At 32.3% G+C, this 23,378-nt stretch overlaps 5 protein-coding genes across 12 annotated transcripts; 2 read left to right on the forward strand and 3 right to left on the reverse strand.

Moving 5' to 3' along the window:
• Positions 1-402: 402 nt before the first annotated feature.
• On the reverse strand, positions 403-2,496 carry LOC107943560 (60S ribosomal protein L10a). The gene is made up of 6 exons (XM_016877318.2): positions 2,357-2,496; positions 2,232-2,276; positions 1,456-1,675; positions 1,120-1,285; positions 784-989; positions 403-623 (listed from the first exon to the last, which is right to left on the reverse strand). The coding sequence occupies exons 2-6, from the start codon at positions 2,234-2,236 to the stop codon at positions 570-572; spliced, it is 651 nt and encodes a 216-aa protein (XP_016732807.1). The 5' UTR covers positions 2,237-2,276; positions 2,357-2,496; the 3' UTR covers positions 403-569.
• Positions 2,497-3,118: 622 nt separating this feature from the next.
• Positions 3,119-5,544, forward strand: LOC107943556 (ABSCISIC ACID-INSENSITIVE 5-like protein 3). Of its 2 annotated transcripts, none has more exons than XM_016877315.2 (5): positions 3,119-3,261; positions 3,961-4,449; positions 4,696-4,773; positions 4,889-4,918; positions 5,161-5,544. In XM_016877315.2, exons 2-5 carry the CDS (start codon positions 4,321-4,323, stop codon positions 5,224-5,226), a joined length of 303 nt encoding a protein of 100 aa, XP_016732804.1. In that variant the 5' UTR covers positions 3,119-3,261; positions 3,961-4,320; the 3' UTR covers positions 5,227-5,544. The 2 variants fall into 2 exon arrangements, 1 of the variants encoding a protein (XP_016732804.1); XR_005913798.1 differs by having other exon boundaries at positions 3,123-3,261; positions 4,696-4,798.
• A 67-nt stretch (positions 5,545-5,611) lies between these two features.
• Positions 5,612-6,516, reverse strand: LOC107943555 (protein BIC2). Its single transcript, XM_016877314.2, has one exon. It carries the CDS (start codon positions 6,298-6,300, stop codon positions 5,869-5,871), a length of 432 nt encoding a protein of 143 aa, XP_016732803.1. The 5' UTR covers positions 6,301-6,516; the 3' UTR covers positions 5,612-5,868.
• A 600-nt stretch (positions 6,517-7,116) lies between these two features.
• On the reverse strand, positions 7,117-12,037 carry LOC107943562 (transmembrane 9 superfamily member 5). Of its 2 annotated transcripts, none has more exons than XM_016877323.2 (7): positions 11,788-12,037; positions 11,043-11,083; positions 10,057-10,645; positions 9,825-9,956; positions 9,156-9,312; positions 8,586-9,070; positions 7,117-7,765 (listed from the first exon to the last, which is right to left on the reverse strand). In XM_016877323.2, exons 1-7 carry the CDS (start codon positions 11,943-11,945, stop codon positions 7,549-7,551), a joined length of 1,779 nt encoding a protein of 592 aa, XP_016732812.1. In that variant the 5' UTR covers positions 11,946-12,037; the 3' UTR covers positions 7,117-7,548. The 2 variants fall into 2 exon arrangements, with proteins under 2 accessions (XP_016732812.1, XP_016732811.1); XM_016877322.2 differs by having other exon boundaries at positions 9,825-9,959; positions 11,788-12,019.
• A 4,602-nt stretch (positions 12,038-16,639) lies between these two features.
• On the forward strand, positions 16,640-22,945 carry LOC107943557 (transcription factor TGA9). Of its 6 annotated transcripts, none has more exons than XM_041093413.1 (13): positions 16,641-17,127; positions 17,213-17,304; positions 17,588-17,676; positions 17,890-18,108; positions 18,621-18,677; positions 18,994-19,035; positions 19,133-19,192; positions 19,316-19,393; positions 19,491-19,539; positions 19,842-20,113; positions 20,229-20,450; positions 22,057-22,202; positions 22,641-22,945. In XM_041093413.1, the coding sequence occupies exons 1-13, from the start codon at positions 17,015-17,017 to the stop codon at positions 22,717-22,719; spliced, it is 1,518 nt and encodes a 505-aa protein (XP_040949347.1). In that variant the 5' UTR covers positions 16,641-17,014; the 3' UTR covers positions 22,720-22,945. The 6 variants fall into 6 exon arrangements, with proteins under 6 accessions (XP_040949350.1, XP_040949347.1, XP_040949346.1 ...); XM_041093412.1 differs by having other exon boundaries at positions 16,646-17,127; positions 17,591-17,676; positions 22,629-22,945; XM_041093411.1 differs by having other exon boundaries at positions 16,648-17,127; positions 22,629-22,945.
• Positions 22,946-23,378: the final 433 nt, after the last annotated feature.

Consider the following 23,378-nt stretch of genomic DNA (forward strand, 5'->3'; position numbering starts at 1 on the left):
GCAAGTCAATATCCGCCTCTGAGTAAGCGGATAGGCACTGCCATCAGGGGAATTTTTGACATTTCCTTGTTATTAACACGCGACGTTTCAAAAGTAGAATAAAATTATTTACAATATTATGATTAAAAACAAAATTAAACCAAGTTTCAAATAAACCAGGCACTCAAAGTTGTAATAAAATTTTGGCACATTAGTGGTTTCATTTTACACTCTTGCTAAAAAGCTCACACCAAAACCAAGGCCAGTATCATTCCAGGATTTCTACCACATGGTTACAATCAGCAGTCAAAATCCATACGCCTAACAAGGATGCCAATTGCCAACCATTTGCTAAGGAAGATTTTCGTGTGGACTAAGCAAATATCAGATGGCAATTTAACACTAACATGAAACTCAAGTTGATAAGCAAATCAAAACTTCAATGTCTAATATTTATAACATTTCTAGGGAACAACAGAACATAACATAAACTTGAATATTCTAAGTAAAAGAGAAGAAAAAAACCGCTTTTAGTATTAAATCCCCACTACTACTTTCAGTCCGTACATAACAGAAGGTAAAACATAAACTCAAAAGATCCTGTTTGAAGGACCCATGGTGCTCTTCAAGTAGAGGCACCTCACCTGCAATCAAGACAAATTCAAACAGAATATGTAATCAGCATCGGGAAAATAATAGCAAAATCACATATTTATGCTCTACCAAGACCACGCGTGTGTATGTTATATGCAGTATGCTGAAAGGAGCAATCAACCTAAACAAACCAAAGATAAGAAGACTTACATTTTGCCAATTTTTCTTCAACAAAGAAACAAGGAAATTGACGCTCATTTGCACATTTTGGAAGATCTGCTTCTCCTCCATTGCAACATTCCCAACAGCAACTCCCATGCATAGAACCTTTTTCAGCTGGAACTTAACCATTGCCTTTGTTTCATTCACCTTCGACTCTAGGGATTCCTGGTGAGTGACAAGGGTTGGGAATTTACCTGTGTGTGACAACAGCAAGATAAAAAAAATTTCATGTCAGAACTGATAAATGCGAAACCCACAAACTAGGATCTGCGACAATGCTTTAGGAGGGCAATCCAAGAACAGATGCTCTTATACAGCACTTGCCTGCTTTGTTGAGACCAGGACCCAAAAGACGAGGGATTTGCTTGATGACAGATTCAGAAGCCAGAAAGGCATGATACTTCTTGGCAAGCTTCTTAACTAACTTCTTATTCTTGTTTAGTTTCTTCAATGCTTCCACATCCATATAATCCAAACCTATCTTCTCTGCCTGCAGAACAAAGTAAACAATTTATGTTGGCCCTTTTTGACCAAAGTCCAAACAATACATTATATCAAATTACAAAGGATTTATGCTGAATATCAAAGTCCAAACAATTTAATTTGACATTCTTATAGGAAATATAAACAAAGTTTCACATAAGAAAGCTGCAAAATCACCTCTTCAACGTGTTGAGCATCTCCAAGCATGCAAATCTTCATTTTGGGGCGAGGAATATGTGGAAGCTTCACAGACCCACTGAAACGCTTGTCTTTTTGGGGATCATAGTTTTTCAGACCAATCTGGAGTTCAATGGTCTCAGTAAATTTGCGCTGTTTCTCCTTTGACTGAGCTACAATGGTTGAAATAGCTTCTCTAAGCGCATCACTCTGAAGCTTACTGTAAATAAGAATTCCAAAATCTTTCAGGAAAGAAAATCATAAACAACTAGACAATAAACAACCTCACAAGCTTCATAAATTTGTATAACGAAGGGTTTCGAGGCACCATAAACAGTTCAAAATCACAAAATGGACACCCCAAAACAATGCATAGTTCAAGCCAATTAATCTCAAAATGATTCCCCTGACACTGATGATAATCCAAATTCACAACTTAAATTTCACAATATAATCAATGAGACAAAACACTGAGTGCTGACGAAGAGTGAACAATAAGAATACCTAACAAAAACGCCATTTCAAAGTATTTCACAGAAGAAGTTCCTAGCAGATTATCTTATAAAACACAAATGAAAGAATGATCCAAACGCTTCTAATTCGAGTCCAGTAAATCAACAGCAAAATTTAAAAGACCTCAACTCTGAATCAGCAACTGATTATTTCACCAATGAAAGTATCCAACAGATTATCCTATAAAATGCAAATGACAAAAGGGTCCAAACTCTTCTAATTCAATTCCATAAAGCAATAATCAATAGCAAAATACACATTACCTCATCTCCGAATCTCTGCTCTTTCCACAAACAATAAACTTTTACCTGCAAAACAAGGTTACCAAGTCATCAAAAACTTAAAGAACTGATAAAATAAAATTAGAGCCGCGATGAAATGGACGTACCCCGGCACCGCCAAGAAGAGATGAGAAAAACCTAGCCAGATTTTCGAGTCTTTGGGGAAAATATATAGGCGGGTCAGCCGAAATAATAAAACTGATATCGGGCCATTGGCAGTCTACCCAATTCATTTAGTCTGAGGCTTGGTTTCCTTAAAATGAATTCGGCCCATTTTAGTACTAGATCGGTTCAGCACAAAAAACGTATTTCCCTTGAAATGAGTTTTTTGGCAATATGGGTATGACAAAATTGGGCGACTTCATGTTGATATTAAAAATGTCCACATTATTTCAAAAGATAGTTAAAAAGCTTTTAAATTAGTTTATAAATTCGTATTCGTAATGTTGAAAATAATTATAATAAAGTGCATTAAAAGTTTTATTCAATCTTAACTCAATAAAATGTTAATACTTTAAAATTTTTTAAATTTTAAGTTTGAGTAATGAATTGAATTAGTGTGCTTCAATTTATTGATATAATTGTAAATGGAAAAATAATTTATGACCTATATATTACAAGGATTTATTTTTAACATAATTGAAGAGTTGTATCATGCAAATATCGGTGAGGTTGTAGTATGAAGAAAAACTTGAGTCCCATGTATTTTGCTAAAGAATAATTAAAAGCATTTTGTGTGATAAGTCCAGATTTTGTATTTACATTTGGCAACCAAACCTTGGTGGTCTGCAAAGTTGCCTACACATCTTTGTTGATTCTTAATAAATAAGGCCTGCAACTTTGGTTGCAGACACTCTTGCTCTTATCTCTTTTTTTCCTTTCTGAAAACATTTCTGCTTAGAATCACACACACACACACATCAGTGTCTTTTAGTGTTTGCCAAAGGCTAAACATACTTCTAATGCAGAAACAGATTTTTCAGCCCTTGATCTTCTGCAAGAATATCATCATGTGAGTTCAATTGATTCCTCTTCTCTTTCTTAAAAATCTTTTGATTCATTCAATGTTGGTTTCCCAGAATCACAAAAATGTTGCTTGTCTCTGTAAATAGTTTGAGAAAAAAAATCTGATTGAGATTTGATAATTGTTGGTATCATATTATGATTATTGTTTTTTTCAATTTAAACTAGTATTCTCTTTTATGTAGTTTTGGCTCGTTGTATATAATTGCACTGTTTTATTAGATGATTGGTTGGTACATATTAAAATATGAGTACAGAAATATAATTCTTCAAATATATTGAAAGATTTGGGAAAAAATTAAATATACTCATACTCAAGATGTATTCAAATCCGACATTCATTCGAATCTTTGTAACATAAACCTGTTGTGCTTTAGAATACAAACAACAATCCTTACAGTGTTTTGTTGTTAGCCTTTTTAACTCAAATGATATTACTGACATGATACTGAATTTAACTCAAATTGCTATTTTCATTTTTCCTAGTAAAAATCTGAACTTTTGGTTAACTTCTTCGATTAATCATGATACTCCAGGTCTTGCAAAGATAAAAAATTTAAGTACTTTTAATTTCTCAACAATTATGACTTGATCACTATATATATATATATATATGCGCGCGCATAGTTTATGAATTAGTTGGCAATTAAACTATCTGAATTTTTTTTGTATAACTTTGGTGATTAAGGGAGAATAATGGGGGATAATACATTGGATTGGGCTAGTTTACTTGCTGGATTACCAGACTCTGATGAATTGATGTCACTGTTAATGAATGATGTCAAAGTTGAGAAACCAGAAGATGAACAGCCGCAAGAAGGCAGCAAAGTCCTAGTGCAACCTACAACAGTGATACCACAGCAGCAGGGCATTCATAATGTCGCCACAGATGTTGAAACTGGTTCTTCTTCTTGTCGTCTAAATGATCAGAATAAGATTATCAGAAATGGAGGGTGTTTAATTAATCCATTAGGGTTCCCATATAGGTCTCGAATGCAGGTTTTGGCTGCAGATGCACCATCAGGAAGTGGAGAGTTGCTCGTAATGAATGATTTACCTGTTTACAAGAGAGGGAGGAACAATATACAAGAAGCCATTGAACAGGCTGAGCAGAAGAAGAGGAAGAATAAGATCAAAAAACAGAAATTCAGCTGCAAAATCTCGAGCCAGGTCTCAGGTGCGTATGTGTGTGCAGTAGTAGTAGAATCTAGAATACTGCCCCAAACTTAGCCAAGTTGTTCCATACAGTCATATCTAGAAGGCAGCATGTATATATATGCAAGCATACTAGTCGAAAATTACAATTCTTCCTTTCTTTTTCCTGTTTTATTAGTAGAGCTGAAACGGGAACTTAGTTCTTACGATTTTAATTTCCACAGATGTAACTGTTTTCCTATACTAAGGCTGCGATCTTGTTTTGAAGGAACGTACAAGATTTCTGGAAGAAAAAGTGGAGCAATTGAGAAATGAGAATGCACATTTAAAGAAATTACTTTCCCTGGTGAGAGACCTCATGTTTCTTCTTGGCAAGAAACTGAGAAAATATAGAATATTTTCCTTATTTGCTATGTATTACTTAGTGATTTTTGGCCTTTCTCATCTTGCATGTGGATCAGGAAGCTGCAGCAGCTGAGAGACTCCCAGAGGTATTGATTTTATATGTCCAATGAACTTAATATCCATATATCAAACTTTTCAAAGGAAAGAAATGCATCCCTCCAATTTATCAGATATTGTCTAAATCTTGTAAACAATCACCTTTTTCTGCATCATCATGTATTATACCAGTGTTATCTCACATCGATTAAATTTTAAATTGTTTAAAGTTTTAAATCCAGACCGGATGCTAAAAGGGTAATTGTATTAATTTCTTCTATTGTATGTACAGGAAAGAGAAGTGATGCAAGGGAAAAAGGCAAAACAGTGTTTAGAATCGGAAGAACTGCAGACATAGGAGCAGCTATATATGGAGACTAATGAGGAGGTTTAAGCTCATCAAGATCAATGGTGGTGGTGAGACCGAGTAACAATATGGGATGACACAGTTTCATTTTTAAAGACATTATAGGATCTCCGTTATACATCAAATATATATAAAGAAAAGCTTTTTGTTTGCCTTCAGTCGACCTGGCTTTCAAAATAAAGATAGTCAGATTTGCAGTGAGCTAAAGGTAGATCACGCTACTCTAAAGTTTTTGATAATTTATATATTACTATTGCCTGCAAAAAAACATGGTTTCAATTATATCCTAATAGCTGGAATCATGATTCACTTGGATCTTGAGAAAAGTATACAATGTTAGGAGCTGCAATAGTTTTAATCTCTTTTGAGTTCATCATTCAGAAAAGAAAGATATATATATAAGCATATTTTACAATCAAGAGAGATAAATATGGCTGACTCAGTAATCAGATCTCAGCAGTAATGGATTGATAGAGTGCAAATGCCAAAAACAGCATAAACATTTTCTATCAATCAAACTTCATATTAGCACCTAAAAACAGTGGCCAGTTAATGAGATTTACAGACTTTATGATCCGAAACAGATGAAGCTCTCGCCATAATAATAATATCAGAAAATCAACATCAAATAATTCAACACATACTTTGAATTCTCATCAACCGTTGAGAACTACTCCTTCTTCCCTCAGTCATAAGCGCTTTACGAGCTGAAGCAAGTCCAGTGGGAGCTAACAATGAATCAAACGATGAATAATCCATCCAGTCTTTAAGCAACTCTTCTTTACCCCATTTATCTGGTACCAAAACTCGTCCTGCAACCTCTTCTCGGTGTCTTTTAAGCCTTTCACGTCCCGAATCCTTGTCATTTCCATCACTGCAATGCCCTCTAGGAACCAAAGCTGACCCTTGTAGAACACCCCCATTACTGCAACTATAAGACTTGTCATGCAACAACATGACATCTTCTTCTTCATGTCCTAAACCAGGCATATTGTTGGAAACCCGGCGGACGCTAACGGGCTTCGACGGATTATGATTCCGGGAACTGGGACTAATGCTAGACATGTTAGCTTGATGATGATGGTGGTGGGGGTGATGTAAGTGTACAAAAGGGAGAGAGTGTAGAAGGGTTATATATATAAGATGGGTTTTGGTGTAAGCAAATAGGTGTGGGGGAATTGAAGTGCACGTCACCAAATGATGGCTTTCTATGGCTTTCAAAGCACAAACGTTTCATCAAAGCTAAGAGTCTTACAATTGTGTGGCTTTGAGTTGTGGAGTTGATTAGGAAAGATATTGGCTTTGATTTATTCTTATTTATTTTATTTATGCCTTAAAAGAAAAGGTGAAAGGTGGACAATTAATGTATGGGGGCCTCCAATGGGGTTTGGTGTATTGGGTTTTAGAGTGCTTTTTGAGGTTCAAAACTCAGCTCACCATCACATATGCTTGATTTTCTCCTTTGCTAAAGATGTGGACATACTCAAAACTAGGTTCAGATATTTTCTTTTACATTTCACCTTTAAAATTTCTTCAACTTTTTATTGTATATATTTTGTTGAATATATTCATTTTTTGTATGGAGGAATTTTGAAAAAACAAAAAAACAAAAAAAAAACCACCTCCGTAAATATTTTTTTATATTTAGGAATTTATCTTACCAGATTCCGTTTTAGACGGTTGATGCTGTTGCAATTTATCTTCTGATAAGTGGACCGAGTTAGATTTCGTTGCCTGTTCTATTAAAGATATTCAAATCAGGCTAACCTGAGATCGTAAAGCCCTTGTTCAAGGCCCAAATTGAATTACTAGTTAAATCCTGAGACTAATATCCTCAATAACCTTAAAACAGAATAAACAATGTCAAACAAATAGACATAATAAATTTCCAAGTTTTATCAAGTTTGCAAGAAGAAAGGCTTATGCATCGTATGTAAAGCATGGTTGCTTTATATCATAAGAAATCATCATCAAAGGGAAAATATGTTTTAATTCTTTCTTCAGCAAAAAAAAAAAAATGATAACCCTGTGGATAATGTACACATAATTGTTATCCAGATAAATGAAGAACTGCAAACAATTCTTAACCAAGAGAGGGGAACAATGGGGAAATTTGCATCAAAAGTTAGCCATGATTTTCTCTCATACCAAAGATGAAATATTTGTTCATATCACATTCTTCACAATCTTTCCATGTCTTCTTCTTTCTCGATTTTTATAATATGGTTAGCAAGAAAAGGGGTTCCAGTGATGGCACCATGACAGAAAGGCAAGAAAGTTATGCCATTCCCATGAACATATGCAGAGGCAGAGTCATTCGCTCTTAACAGCTCGGTAAATGTAGCGAACGAACATAAGGGAAGAACGGAAGCCTACTGTGCCAAGCATCAAGAAGAATGCATAGCACATGCAGGCATTGTAGCCGAAAACAAATGAGAACTGCAATAAGCCACTCATGCTTGACCTTGTGTAGAAGTAGATACAATAAGCAAACATAAAAATAGCAGTTGAGCCCCCACAAAACACAGATCTGCATCAAGCCAAAACACCAAGTGTTTGAAATGTTATGGCAATGCAAGGGGAATTATAGGGGGAAAAAAACGAATGAAGCACTTATTTCCCAAAATGAAGCCGAGCTACGTTATCCAGTTCCAGGAAGCAGAAAGTGGAAGGAAAATATGGGAAAAAATCCAACAAACAACAGCACCATATGTTGTTAAAAAGACCCCCACTTTTTTGCTCCTAGACTTTGAATAGATACAACAAAACCAACAAGTTTCCATTTTTTATTTGTATAGGGGCTTTTCTTGAAGAAAAATTGAAAATTTATTTGAAAGTATCTGTAATACAAGATTTCATACTAACTAAAAAAAGCCCAGCAGATTGAGATTTTGCAGCCAGTTTTAAACATCGACTAGCCCTAAACTATGTTACTTGAATTTGGCTGTGAATGCTGGGCATAGGTATGTGCTCAAAATGGGTATGTACACTTTTTTCCAAGATTCCAAGTATGGAGGACTGTCCTCAGAGGATCATATCCCAAGACCCGTGTCCAACTGTGTGTCAAACATGTTTACTTCAAAAAAGAAATGAAATCTAAGTAACATAGGTCCTAAACACATAAAATCCTACCTGTGCATAAGAGCTGCAAACTTTCCAAAAGGGTAGGCAGCAATCAAAAATTGCATTGCAAAATCATGAGATCTGTGAGATCTCATATCATCACGAGTCCTACTAATATGAGGTAAGAAACCTAGACACTAACCTCCATAATCAACCCCATAGTTGCATTCACTGTGCATATTCATGTGTGTGAATGTCCATGCATATAAAATTGCAACATAACATACCTCCACCACCATTGATGATCTTCCACGGATAGCTGAATATATGTCAAACCAACACTTAATATTGCAGTGATCAGGATGAGGATGATGAACATAATAAACAAAATGCTGGGAAGAGTGAATATCCTGTATCCCCACAAGCTCGCATATAAATGTTGTAACTCAAGGACAATAGCACTAAATGGTAAGAAACCCCCAAGAAACATCTGGCAAGGAGTATCTCGATACCAAGGCAATGGAGGAATCTCTCTCGGGTATCTTTTAGTAGCACAAGGTGACTGAAACTCAGACCTAAAGAGGTATCCTATCACCCCACCCAACACAAGTAACGGAATGGTGAGAAAAGCATATAGGAGAATGATAACCATGATGGTACCAAAAGGGAGTGCCACGGTGGCCCCATAAGATACAGCAACCACATTAAGAATGGAACCAATCACAAACAAGGGACCTGCATACATGATTCCAGCCAGCAGGACACTCCTTTCCTGAAAATCCGACAGTTCTTATTTAACAAACAAGCCAAAAAGGCTCCTTTAGTGTGTACAACATTAAATAATATTAAAAACATACCCATCCAGTTTCAGCAAACTGACAGTGGAAGGAAGCTGTAGTGTATCCAGCAACTCCAGATGTCAGAGAATATAAAATGACAAGCGCAGTGCATAGTGTTCCACGATTGTAGGGATAGAGAATTCCAAGACACACCAATACAAATAAGGAGCAAACTCTGAAAGGAAATACAACAGTGTTAAAAGGAAATCTTAAACTTCCATAATGAGAATCAATAAACTTAGCATAACACCACGAAAATCAAGAAAGGAGGAACTTTTGAATCTGATTTTATTTTAAAACTACATTCTATAACGGCAATTTTTTTGAAGTATCATAAATATGCAATAATGATTCCATAGAGAAAGCATTCAAGTTACACTTTATGAGGACAGATGCCACAGATATGAAAGTGTAAATAAGTTGTAGAAACAGAAGGCAACGCGAAGGATGCAAAAGGAAGAGGAAAAGGAAGAATATGAAGGTGAATAAGGTTTAGTTTAATTAAATATGTCATTAATCAGCAAGAGGCAGTTGATTCCAGTGCATGCATCATACCAATCGTCGTTAGCCAACCACATGAAGTGGAGAAGACTGTTTTTTCTTGTTGTACTTATTAGAAATCAGCAAGTAATTAATAAATATGAAGAAGACGCCAAGCAGATAGGAGAAAAATAGTGAGTAGCTTACAAGGTTAGCAGCTGAGTACCCACGCCCATGACAGCACAAAACAAGGACTTATTTCGAGGATATCTAAATACATCACCATGAATATATTTCCAACCAACCTCCTTGTCATCTTCTTCATCTCCAGTTGAAAACCTGCTATTCGTGCATTGAACCTTAGCCTCAAAGTACAAAAAAGCACCTTTGTAGGTCTAAAATAACTTGGCATTGTAAACAATAACAAAAGGCATATTACGTTCTCAAGTCATTCCTCAGACGCCTCATGAAAAGCAAAGTAAGTAATCCTATCAATAGCATAATAGTGATAACTGAGTTGATGAATGAAAACCAATGAATTTTCAGGTGGATTGGGAGGGATGAAGCCCTTGAATATCTATCCATTCTGGTATCAAAAGCAGCTGATGTGGTATTCCAGACGACTGAATAAGTGAACTGAACGTCAACCCCTACATCTTCTGTTATATCAACAACCTGATTTGGGTCACCAATTGCATGTACTTCTATAATTTGGTTTCCATTATAAAGCACATCAAACTGTACATGTTTGAAAAGAAAATACTTGAGTGACTTCTTCTCAAGTGTCCAACTGTCTTCTTCAATTTTCCCAACAAAACCCCAAAATGGTAGATCATCATAGTACATCTGAAAGTAAAAATCATTAATGACAGCATCTCTAAATTTTGCAACATCATCTCCTTCAAGCTTCTTGTGACACAATGTCTCTGCAACTTTGTTCTCTCGGAAGTTCAACTTATATAGAGCACTAGTCAGGCGGTCACCACTCAGAACTTCCCCAAGGGACTCCTTCTTTTGTACTACAGGGTCTGCAAACCACAAAGTGTGAACTTACAAGTACAACTCCAAACTACACAAGCTCAAAATTTGGAATAGATGAAACCTCAATGCTACCGTTTAACTTTTGGCAATAAAAAGACAAAACAAAACAAAACAAAAGAGATAGGGGCATAGGCAGAGAAAAAGAACATTCAAGTGATATTGTGAGTTCCACAATGTAACTCTAAGACCCTAGGGCCCAGAATTTAGAAAAACTTGGTCTAGAAACTTCATCCACGGTAAATGTAGGATAATTTGATTTTAACCAATAATGTTAATAAATACCAAGTTCACATTACTCCAAGTTTATACCATGAAATCAGTTATGAAATTCTTTAGGGTGCATAATATCAAATTTAAGAAGCAATTCTGATGATTATTGCTAACCTGGACCACAGAACGGCAATTCGTAGTATTGGTAAGTCTCACTGCAGTACAAAAACAGTTTGAGGATAAAAAGTAAGACCGCAAGGAATTGGTAGCCGGAAAGGGAAATGGAAATTAGCAGTTGAAGTAAATTTTCTGCTAAGGACAAAATGTTAACTTAGAACCATAAACATTCATCTCATTCCCAAGGCAGAGTGTTCTAAGGAGTCACTCTAGTCTAAGTTCTAGACTTCTAGTTCTACCCCAGGAGCATTTATAAGATAACCAATCTAACATCAAACCGGCTAACTGCATAATAAAAGTTCAACATTCTCAAAATTATTAATAAAGTTTTATTTCTATTATCAGTCTTGTGTTCTTCAAATTTTAGTTATTTTGACCATTAATCACTAAAATGCCTTAAAGGGATTTGAATTGATATCTCAATAACCAAAACACCAAAAAGGCTCGAGCTTTTCAGTATTGACCGGAAACTAACATACACAACAAGGTCATTGCCTAATTATAATTCAGATCCTACCCTTCAACATGCTTTTACAAAGTAACTACTACACTTTCATAACCCAAAAATCTTTTACAGACAGTTGACTTAACAAAATGAAAATCAGACGCTAACCCATCAGAGTATATTGATCTCCACATCAGTTTAAACAATACCCATTTCTTAGAAACACGTAACATACTAAATTCCCAAGAAATAAAATTGAAACTTCAAGTAAAGATGGAGTTTTCAAAGATTCAGTACCTGGGATTGTTGAGGGGACCAACTTTGTTGACAAATAAAGGGACGTGATCTCCTACATTGTAGCGGTGATTGTCTGGTGATGATGCAATGGATCGCAAACTTGTTAACAACAGCGATATAATGATTAGACTGAGTTTCAGAGCTTCCATTTTACTCATTTCTTCCCAAAGCTGGACACTTGAGAGTCAGAGCCGGGATGGAACGGAAGCTGTTAAACGAAAGAGATTCATCCTTTATTGCTACTTTAAACGCATCGTTTACTTATACTGCGTGGTCATTAAAACGCTGCGTCTGACTCTCTCTTTTTTTTGCTAAGTATAAATGATTGCTTTTATATTTCATGAAATTATAAAGGAATATGTATTTTTTATTTAATATGAATGAATATTTGAAAATGGCCATTACAGGTAAAACGTTTTTTTTAATTAAAAAACTATATTTGGATAGGATAAACTAATTGTGTATATTTGTATGAAAATAATGTGCAAAAGTATATATTATTATTAAAGTTGTTATAAATAAAGTTTCCAATTGATAATAAGTTTTGATTTATGAGACAAATATTTTATAAGCGTTTTTTTTTACGTTATTCATGTTTGTTTTACTGTCTTTATTTGAGGTTTGTGGTTGTCATTCTTAATAATGTAAGTCTATTAGGTTTAAATTTACATCTCCTCTTAAAAATGTAATCTATTTTATCATCGCACCTAACATTGATTGATAATTATTTCAATAAATTATTTAAAAATAAAATCAACATAATATATTTTTTAATTAGTTATTTAACTATATATTTTATTTAACATTTTCCTCTGAAGTTAAAAAACCCTATCCTTAATTGAAATTTAAAAAGTAAACCTTTTTGCAAAATTTTGGTATCTAAACTTAGTCTTAATGTATAATTTATTTTTAATTTTTTTATATATTAATTTTAAAGTTTATTTTGAATTAATATCTCTTCATTTTACGATTTTATTTAATTAAATTAAGTTTTAAAGTTAAAATATCAAATTTACTAAGTATTGAATTGTTAAATTATAGTTTTAAAAAACATTTATTAATAATATTTATCAATTTATATTTATATGTTTTCAAATATAATAAGAATTAATTAAGTAAAAATAATTTCAAATTTATAAAAAATGAATATTAAAAAAATAACATTAAAAACAAATTAATTTAGCAATATATATGTAATAAATAAAGTGTAAAAATTATTAAAAAAAATTTTAAGTCATAATAAATTAATATTAATACTATAATGAATTTTTTGTATTGTTTTAATATTAAATGTTTTTAGGATAAAAATATTAATATAATTGATTCTAAATTAGTTAATATTTTAAATTTGTAATTACATTACTGTTTTTCATTTCATCAATGATTTTAAACAGAAACTAATGTCATAAAGAATATTATAAAATTAATATAAACAATTGTCTCATGCATTAGATGAAAATACAAACTAATTTAAGATATAACATCTAAACATTTTAATTTAATACAATTAAATTTGCATGTTATAAATTTTATCCACTAAATAATATATCATCTTTAACCTTTCTAGTATAATATATTTTTAAGTTATCTTACTCTTTATTCTATACTTTTTTTCCGATTTAATTTATCGTTATAATATTTGAACTTTTTTTAGAGATTGAAATTAGACCTATTCATGACTCAGGTGGTTCATCGATCTAATATGGATTGGGCTTGAACAAAAAAAATTTATATTCGAATTAAGCTGAGTCAACTTGAATTTAAATTAAATGATTTTAAAAATATTTAACTAAAAATTAATTATAAAATATATAAATATTAATATAAAAGCATTGTTTTATTATTTTTAAGAGTAATATAATTTTTTTTAAGTGAATCCTAACAAATTTTTTGGAATCAAACTTTAGCAACTAATAAATATTTCTAGTTGAGATCCTCCAATATCCGAAAGCTATAAACTTTAGCTAATGGAGACCTCTTAAAAGGTGGAAGAAGAATCTTTTCAATACACAATGAAGTTAAAACCCTTAACTAGTTTCGGCTTTCAAAAGTGTAGTAGAAACAATGAAAAACACCTAAATTTTTAGGTCAAAATTAGTGTAAAAAAATATTTTTTGACCCAAACACAAAAGTTGAGAAATGTACTTTTGAATTCAGTTAAATTCTACTACTAATTTGTATACCATGTTTAAATTGTGGATTTAGTCCTTCTTCTTTAATTTAGTCAATTTTAAGCTTTATATTTTTTGAGTTTTAAATTTTCAATGTTACTTGTAATTAAATTCATTTTTAAAAAATTTAATGTGAAAAATATATTATTTATCATATTTGTGATATCATGTTAGCTTTCTCTTTTCACATATTACATAAAAAAAACTAGATAATAGATTTAGCGTTTGTCGTTAGCATTAATATTGAAAATTTAAAATTCGAAAAGTGTAGAGAATAAGAATGATCCAATTGAATAACATAAACTAAGCTTACAACTTTATGTATAATACCGTTTGGGTAAGGATTGAAATTTCAAAATTTTAAAAATAAAATATTAAAATTAATCAAATTAAAGTATATGAACTAAATTCACAATTTAAAAAAATACAAGGATTAATAGCATAATTTGACGTTTGAATTATGAAAAAAAAAAGGCTTCAGCTATACAGGGCTGGTTGAATGAATAAACTCCAGCTGGAGGCGCTGAAAGTACAAACACGTTTTATGTTATTTCATAATTTTAAACTGTAATACGTCTTAGAAAATTTATGAAATCTTTATATATAACATATTATTATGGAATTCATAGTGTTGGTGTGAGAAACAAAAAAATGGTCTGTTAATGCTTTTGTTTTGGTTGGATCTAATTGTCTGTAATGTTCTCATTTGTAAACAGAGAACATTCTTGTTTTTTGTTTAGCACTGCCTACGCATAAATTTGAGAACCCAAGCAAAATTATGTCATTCCATCATTAACCCATAAAAAGAGAGAGCTTGAAATTCGAAACAGTAGGTAATCAATCAGTAGGATAATGATATTTACCAAATTTGTCTTTATGTCTCTAAAACAACTCATAAATCTTTTATATTTTCTTTTCATATATGGTTTGAATTAGTCCGTACAATATTAGAGGAGTGATTTAGGTGGAAAACGTTATAGCAAAGAAATAAACGAGTTAACGCATGAATGATTGCAATTCTAAAGGAAGTGAATTTTGAGTAAATATTTTCAGCATGACTCAACTTAAGTAATAGTGTTGACATAATAGCAATTAAAAACCAATAACGGAACTGAATAATGTGAAGTGCGTTAATATTTAACTTCATGTGATGATAATTAACAATAAAATCCTCTTCACGAATCGCTCACTCATGGGATTTGAAAATCATCCTAAAAAATTCAATATCTACAAATACAAAAGAATACCTAATAGTTGTAACCTTAATCAATAAAAATTCACCATCCAAATTTTCAGCAAAAACCTGCCTCACAATGATTTCGCTGTCTGGGGCTTTCTTGAGCATTGTGAAGAGTATATTTTAGGCTAGTATTTCAGTTAATTCCACGGATTTATATAAGATTTTCTTTTAGTATTTTATTTAATCCCACAATTAGGATTTAACACATTGGACAATTTTTAAAAATTAATTATAAATGTATTTAATAATTATGAAAGTAGTATTAAAAATAAGTAAATTTTGGACGTAATTGTAATAATGAAACACTATAATAAATTTAACTATATCTGTCTATCTCTGTTTTTTTATTATCATACCTAATTAAAATTAATAGTTAATGATACTTGTACCAACAAAAATTTGATGATACTACAAAATTTTAATAGTTAATGTAATTCTCTATATAAAAAGAGGTGCACTATATTTACATAACAGTTACAATTTTTACTAAAAAATACAAGATATACTTTTTTTTAACCATACATGATATATCCTACAATTGTATGTATTCAAAATAAATATTAATGTTTGTTGATAAATTATATAAATATTTATAAATAGAATTAGAAATGAAAGAAGAGTGACATATTTATTAATTTATAATTTTTTTGAATAAATTAATTAATTAATTTTAAACATTTCCTTTAGTTAGTCTGCAATATTGTAGCTTCTAGGATTACGACCAGCTTTGATTTGATTACCTTTATTTATGAAGTTTGAGTGATGAAAAGTTAAATATTTTTTACATAAATTTTAGATTAGATAAAGAAAAGAATATTAAAAAAATTATGTTAAATTCGATTCTAAATTTAATAACATTTAATAAAATACCAAAATCTTTTACAGAAACCTCACTAAATATGAGATTTAATCCCTCAACATAGGGGTTTATGCGACATTTAGTCAGCAAATGAGCCTTTGAGGCCCTCCCAAATAAACAAATTGCCATTAAGGGAAAGAAATCTGAATGTAGCCATGGGTTTAGGTAATGATAGGGAAGTGGATGTTGACCCATCAACAAAGCGTGCTGATAAATGTCAAAACAATGATTTAATATACAAAATGGGTTTAGCTTGTTCTGGAGTTCTAATTACGGTCATCAAATTAATAGTCAATGTTTGAAACTCACAGTCGTTGTTATTTTTATTTTGTTATTGATGTGCAGCCCCTGATGAGGGACAGGGTCAGGTCAGGACTCTGCATTTGCGAGGACAAGTTTCCGTGTACTAGGATAAATAAAGGGTTTCACTATCTGATTCACACAAATATTTACTGTAATTTGCAAGAGGAATTGGTGTTGAAATAAAGTAAAAAGGCTCCAAAATATTGTTTTTAAAGGAAGAAGAAGAAGAAAAGGAGTAGTCATTCAATCAGATTGGTTTCTTCACATAGAAGTAGAGATAAAAGGCAGAAGAAAGTGATACCCATGAACAAAGGATATATCAAAAGTTCCAAAGGGTGAAGATCATATATATACAACGAGTATTAGATAAGGACTGGACCCTTTAATTTGTTTCTATGCAGATTCACTTTGACAGGAAAAAGCTTTGATCTTTTGTCTCTTTGCCCTCTCTTTCTTTCTTTGTGTTTCACCTTAAAAAAAAAAGTAAAACTTTAGCTCTTAAATATCATAACCAAGTTGTAGGAACTCGGTTTTTCCATTTCCTCTGCTTTTTAAAGCCAACATTTCTTTTTCTCCCCTTTCATTTTTCTGCAACATATATTTATTTTCAGCCTGTTTCTTGTTTCGAGGATGATCTAAAGAACTAAGCTTTGCATGGAGAACCATAGAGTTGGAGAGACAGGTTTAACAGACTCAGGACCTTCTTCAAATTACCATCATCACGCAGTTCTTCATGGAATGAATGCTCCCATTAGTAGTAATTTCATGTATGTACTTTTCAATAGAAGTTGATGCTTTCAACATGTTTGCATTGTTAATCTCATTAAAGGGTTGTCGGTTCCTATCCGTCAGCCATCAAAATGGATCTGCTTTCGGTTTTGGAGAGCTAGAAGAAGCAATTGTTCCTCATGGAGTGGAACTCACAAATGATGAAGCTAAAGCACGTATGTTCCTTTCCTCTCTAATCCTTCGTTTTTATTTGTCGAAATTCTTTGTATCCGAGAGGGATTACCATTTGCAATACCGTAATGATACTGGGTCAGGACACTCCTATGGTGTGACTAACATAGAAATAAAGACCTGCCTAGCCATACCATGATTTTACTGACTCCATCACTGCTTAAAAACATTAAGGCAGGCTGATCATTAGGTTGCCTTTGGCTTCAACCTCTATGGCTTTGAGCATATATATATCATTCTCTGAGATTTTGCTTTTTTGATTGTCAGCAGCTTTATTCACAAGAAGCAGACCTTCTTCAGCTACTCTGGAGATGTTGCCTTCTAATTGGTCATTGAGATTTCAGCAAACCCCAAGAGTAGTTTCTTAACCTCTTCTTCTCCCCCATTGATTGACCTTGTGCTTGGGATTCAAGAGTTGTATTAGATTGCTAGATAAAAAGAACTTGCTTGACTGTGAACCAGTTCTTAACTTATTTTTCTTGTGAGAAGAGAGGGTTTAAAAGAATTATTTTCTGGGATTATTCCCTTGACTCCCACTATCTCACCTGGGAAACTTTGGCTCAAACCAGGGAAGTTGGAATTCAAGAGGGGAAAGCACTGACTCAGTATCATCATCAGCAGTGAACACTCTCCCGAGCAACCAGCTGCAACCAGAATCTCCTATCAGTCAAAAGGCATCTTCTTCTGCAGATCATCATCAACCTTTCAACCACAAGCCTCTGCAACAACAGCAGCTAGAGATGGCAAGTGATATCTCATCACTGAATCAATCAGCTGCTCAAGAAAAGGTGCTTAAAACTATAGTTTCATGCTTAATAATTAATACTACTAATAATCCCCCCCCCACCAATTCAGGAATCTTTTTTTTTTGTTGTTATTGTTACAGTTTTAATCCTTTTCTCTCTCTTTCTCTGAGCATATCTTTGTAATAAACAAAGGCACAGATCCCGATACAGAGAATCAAAGGGTTACAGTTTTTCTGAGTCCTGAACGATTTTCTGATGAATATCTGACATGAAATTAGAGAGAGAAGAGCTGTACAACACATTGGAAACCAAAGAGAGAATCCGCACTCACTTTTCTTTTTTTAACTATAAAACCATCTCTCAATCTCAGTTCCTATATCTCACAAACAAACTTCATGTTTACATGTTCTACAAATCTGTCTTGAAAGTCTTGTCTTGGAATTAGGGGGTAAAAAAGAGAGAAGAAAACCTACGCCCAAGACAAACCTAAAATTGAAATGGCAGATTTTGATGATTTAATTTGCTACCCTTATCATGTTCATGAATACCTGCAGTTACAAGAACAAGAATCACATAACAATCAGCAATCAGCAACTCTTCCCAGAAACTTTGTGAGATCTCTCTAATCATTATAATTTTCTTCTTCCAAATATTCTATAGTAGTTACTAGCATCTTTGTTAATTATGTTTATATATATGAAAAATTCTTTTTTATAGTTTCCCAGCTTACCAACTGCCAAATGCTCTCATTTTCCTGACCAGCTTCTTTCCTATTCTTGATAAGAATCTTTTAAACCACCGACTACCGCTTCTCTTTATCACTTTTTATCCATTTTTTTATTTATTATAAAATTATTTTAAACGGGTATTATTTCCCTTCATTTATCCATCTGTTAGTAATACATACACTTTTTCATAATGTTGCAGGGAAGAGGTTCATCTTCTTCTGAGAAACAGCTAGATGCTAAGGTACCCAAACAATAAAATAAAAAACCCGAATCTTCTTTTGGTTCTTAATACTTCTAAAAATGAGTTAAATATGTTCCAAATTGTTTCTTTATTTCAGACACTAAGACGTTTAGCTCAAAACAGAGAAGCTGCAAGAAAAAGCCGTCTTAGAAAGAAGGTTATATAACATGGAAAAAAATGACATGCGGAAACATTTGCATGTGTTTTTTTTTAATAATTTTTTGTTAAGGTGACTGTAAACTAATTAAGAAACTAGTTTTGTTTTGATATGGTTAAACAGGCTTACGTTCAGCAACTAGAATCAAGTAGAATAAAGCTAGCTCAACTTGAACAAGATCTGCAGAGAACAAGATCCCAGGTTTTCTTTTGTTTTTTACTTCTTTTTTTCTCTTTTCTAATTCCTATGATTGTGGGCTTATATATATGAGCTTAGATATCTGTGTTTTGTGTGATAGGGATTTTTCGTGGGAGGGTGTGCTGCTGCTTTCGGAAATATCAGCTCAGGTAAGTTTCTAAGAAGATTAGTTAATTTTGTGCTATTCTTTTACCAAAAAAGGACTTATCATTTAAGTCCTTACTATAATTTTGCCCCATATTTTAATATGATTATTTTATTAATTTAATGGCAATTTTCACAACTTTTACTTTATGGTTGCAATTTATTTTCAATTACTCGAAGTCTAAGTCGATTTTGGAAATTTGTTAAAGAAAACAGATCTGATTTAATTTAACTGTTCCATCAAAAACTAAGACAATCCTCTTTTATGAAACACAATGAACTCAAAGTTGGGGTTGTCTTCGTGTAGGAGCTGCAATGTTTGACATGGAATATTCAAGATGGTTAGAAGATGATCACAGGCACTTGTCGGAGCTTAGAACTAGGTTACATGCTCACCTTTCCGACACCGATCTTCAGACCATCGTCGACGGTTACATTTCACATTATGATAAAATTTTCCGGTTGAAAGAAGCAGCTGCAAAATCCGATGTTTTACACCTTATAACCGGGATGTGGATGACGCCGGTGGAGCGCTGCTTTGTTTGGATAGGTGATTTTAGGCCCTCTGAGCTCATCAAGGTTTGAACTTCCCAAATCTACTCTTCTTTTTTTTTTTTAATATCTTCCACGTAAATTAAGATTCTTTAATTAAAAATGCATATTTGCTAAAATGGGTTGGGGAATAACTGGTCAGATGCTAGTATCACAACTAGACCCATTAACAGAACATCAAGTGATGGGGATTTGCAATCTCCAACATTCTTCACAACAAGCAGAAGAGGCACTCACCCTAGGCCTTGAACAGCTCTACCACTCTCTAATGGACTCCATTGCTGGTGGTCCGGTCATCCACGAAATGCAACAAATGGCTGTTGCCTTAAGCAAGCTTGCCAATCTCGAAGGCTTCCTTCACCAGGTATTTCCTACTCATTACCACCACTAAACCCTATGTTGCCCGCACACAAGAGTGCAAGTACGCGATATTCTATTACGTAGTTCAATTGCTCCTTTCTTGTCCATTTCATTTCATTTATTATTTATTTTGTTTTGAAGATATTTCATTTTAGTTTTTACAATAATAACACATATACAATAATATATTATACGTTACATCTTTCTTCATTTGCGCCGCAACTTTTTGCTATATATGCGGGAAAGGTAAAGAATTTAATCGCTTACATTGTATGTATTCATTTTAATTTGGCCTTCATCAACTTGATTAATTATTATGGATTTCGTTTTGACATCAGTGTTCATACATACGGGTGAAATTTTTTATTTAATAAATTTATTTATAAAAATAAAATTAGCTTTTGCTCGAAAGGATAAAGTTAAAATATTAAAAGTCAGGTATTTTAAATTTAAATTTTATTATATAAATAATTTTTAGATTTTATATAAAAGTATTTAAAAATATAAAAATAGTCTAGTAATAATATTTATTATTTGTAAAAAAATTAATTTTTGATAATTTTTAATCAAATTCAAAGAGTGATATCAATTTAAACAAACACTTAAAAAATAGTAAATATAGATGAATTTAGAGTAATATTTAATAGATTTTGAATTTAAATTTCAATATATTTAGTTCCGTGGATTACGTTATTTTTATATAAAAAAATTATGGTTTTATGTTTTTTTTTCCTTTAATTAAACTGCCTAATTACTCTTTGCCACGTCTATGGTGATGCCTTCTTTCTGTTTTGTTTGTATTTTATGGGTAATTATACATGTAAAAGAAGCTCATTGATAATGATATCTGTTGAAAGCTATGGATTTGATGATTTCCTTTTTAATCTATAAATATTTCTATCAAAAAGTGGTTTGATAATGATGTATGTATGATGAAATAAAAACCTACCTTTTAGAAATTTTTTAATGATTGGCTGAAATTTTGAAGAGGAATGTTTAGATTCGCAATACTGAATTAGGTAAATATACATTTTGGTATCTGAATTTGGTCATAGCGTTCAATTTGATACTTAGATTTTTTTTTAGGTTTAATTAGGTCCCTAAACTTGGCCTAAGGTTCAATTTGGTACTTAAAACTTATTTTAATCTAATTAGGTACTTGAACTGGCTTTTTGGTTTAAATGGGTACGAATAACAAAATACTAATTTGGATTAAAAAGCCAAATTCATATGCTAACTTGAACCAAAAAATTAAATTCAGGTGTCTAACTAGATCAAAATAAATTTTAAATACCAAATTGAATATTAAAGTCAAATTTAAGTATTTAATTAGACAAAAAAATAGGTATCAAAATGAACCCTAAAATGAAATTCAAGTACAAAAAATATATATTTACCCAATTAAACTCATTGATTAGTATTTTTAAAAAGATACAAAATTTTAAATCTTCGTGCAATTGAATTGGCATGTATATCTTGTGCCATTGCGTAAGAGCTCTTTAAATTTTGTTGGTTGTGCTTTTTTTTCTTCGGTTGGATGGACGAGTTAACCTTGCTCATTTATTCCATCTTTGTTTGATTTAATGAATTAAACTAGCTCATAACTGTAGGCTGATAATTTAAGACAGCAAATCCTTCACCAATTGCCTCGGATATTGACCGTTAGACAAACAGCTCGATGTTTTTTGGTGATCGGAGAGTACAATCAACGATTACGAGCACTTAGTTCTCTTTGGGCATCCCATGGACCTCCTGAGTAAGATTTTATTTTTGTTATCATTTATTTAATATTCAAAGAAATGGAGGGAAAAGTTTTTTAAGGGACCGAAATTAAGTTGTATTCTAGTTTATATTTTTTTATAATTTTTAAAGAATTAAAATAATTTTTTTATTATTTTTTAAAAAATTAAAGTATAATTTTACTTTATTAATTTAAAACTTTAAAATTTTTAAACGATGTATATAGATAATTTTTTTGTTTAGGGGGCGGGACAACGCAAGTCACCCTACGCCCGTGAAATTAATATAGAACGATTCCAAATAAAAGGACTTATTCATGGTTTTCTTGACATCCAAAATATTAACTTGATTTTGTGTATGTTTCTTTTCCCATTACTATAATTTAATTTATGTGTAATTAAATGTAATATTATTACTCTTTTTATCATTTCTAATGATGTAGGGTCTTGATCAGTGATGACCAGTCATGCCAAACAACAGACTTGCAGATGGTGATGGTGCAACAATCACAGAATCATTTCTCAAACTTCTGATGAAAGAAGAAAAGAAAAGAAATGGAGATTCCAATTAGGCAGCCAATGAATAAGCAGTCAGAGTCATGTAATTTGACAAGGAATATGTCATATGTAGGCATGCAAAATGAAAATTTATCAAAGCTACTTAATTTAGGTGAGGTAGGGCTTTTTTTCTTACTCAGTAAGTTTTTAAATCCTTTGTAAAAATTGATTTTAATGTGCATTATGGAACTATTTTTTATTATTTTATTTATTTTTAATGATGTATACAATATAATCTAGCACTATTGCTCAATGGCTCTTAAATGATGTAAAAGGCTAAAAATTAAAGGGAGAAAAAGGGATTGAGCGAGAGAAAGAGAGAACGGCTTCTTGAAATGACTTCTTCACATTATTATTAATCAATTCCTTCAATAAAGTACGGTGGGAAGCAAGCAAGTAAAGCAATAGAAAAAATGTGGTCAATAGAAGCTTTAGTAATAAAGATAAAAGTTGAGATTTTAATAACAAGGACTTATCCAGACATCTTCACTTGGTCTGGAGCAAAATCTTAAACCTGCAGTGCTTGCGTTTATTCCTGAATCACTCCAAGTTGCTATTAATCAAAGTCTTCACCGGCAAAACTGAAATATTCTCAATCTGACTATAGGAGAAATCCAACAAAAAAAACTTTTGTT

This window comes from Gossypium hirsutum, chromosome D05, assembly GCF_007990345.1.
Source record: "Gossypium hirsutum isolate 1008001.06 chromosome D05, Gossypium_hirsutum_v2.1, whole genome shotgun sequence".
NCBI classification, from domain to species: domain Eukaryota; kingdom Viridiplantae; phylum Streptophyta; class Magnoliopsida; order Malvales; family Malvaceae; genus Gossypium; species Gossypium hirsutum.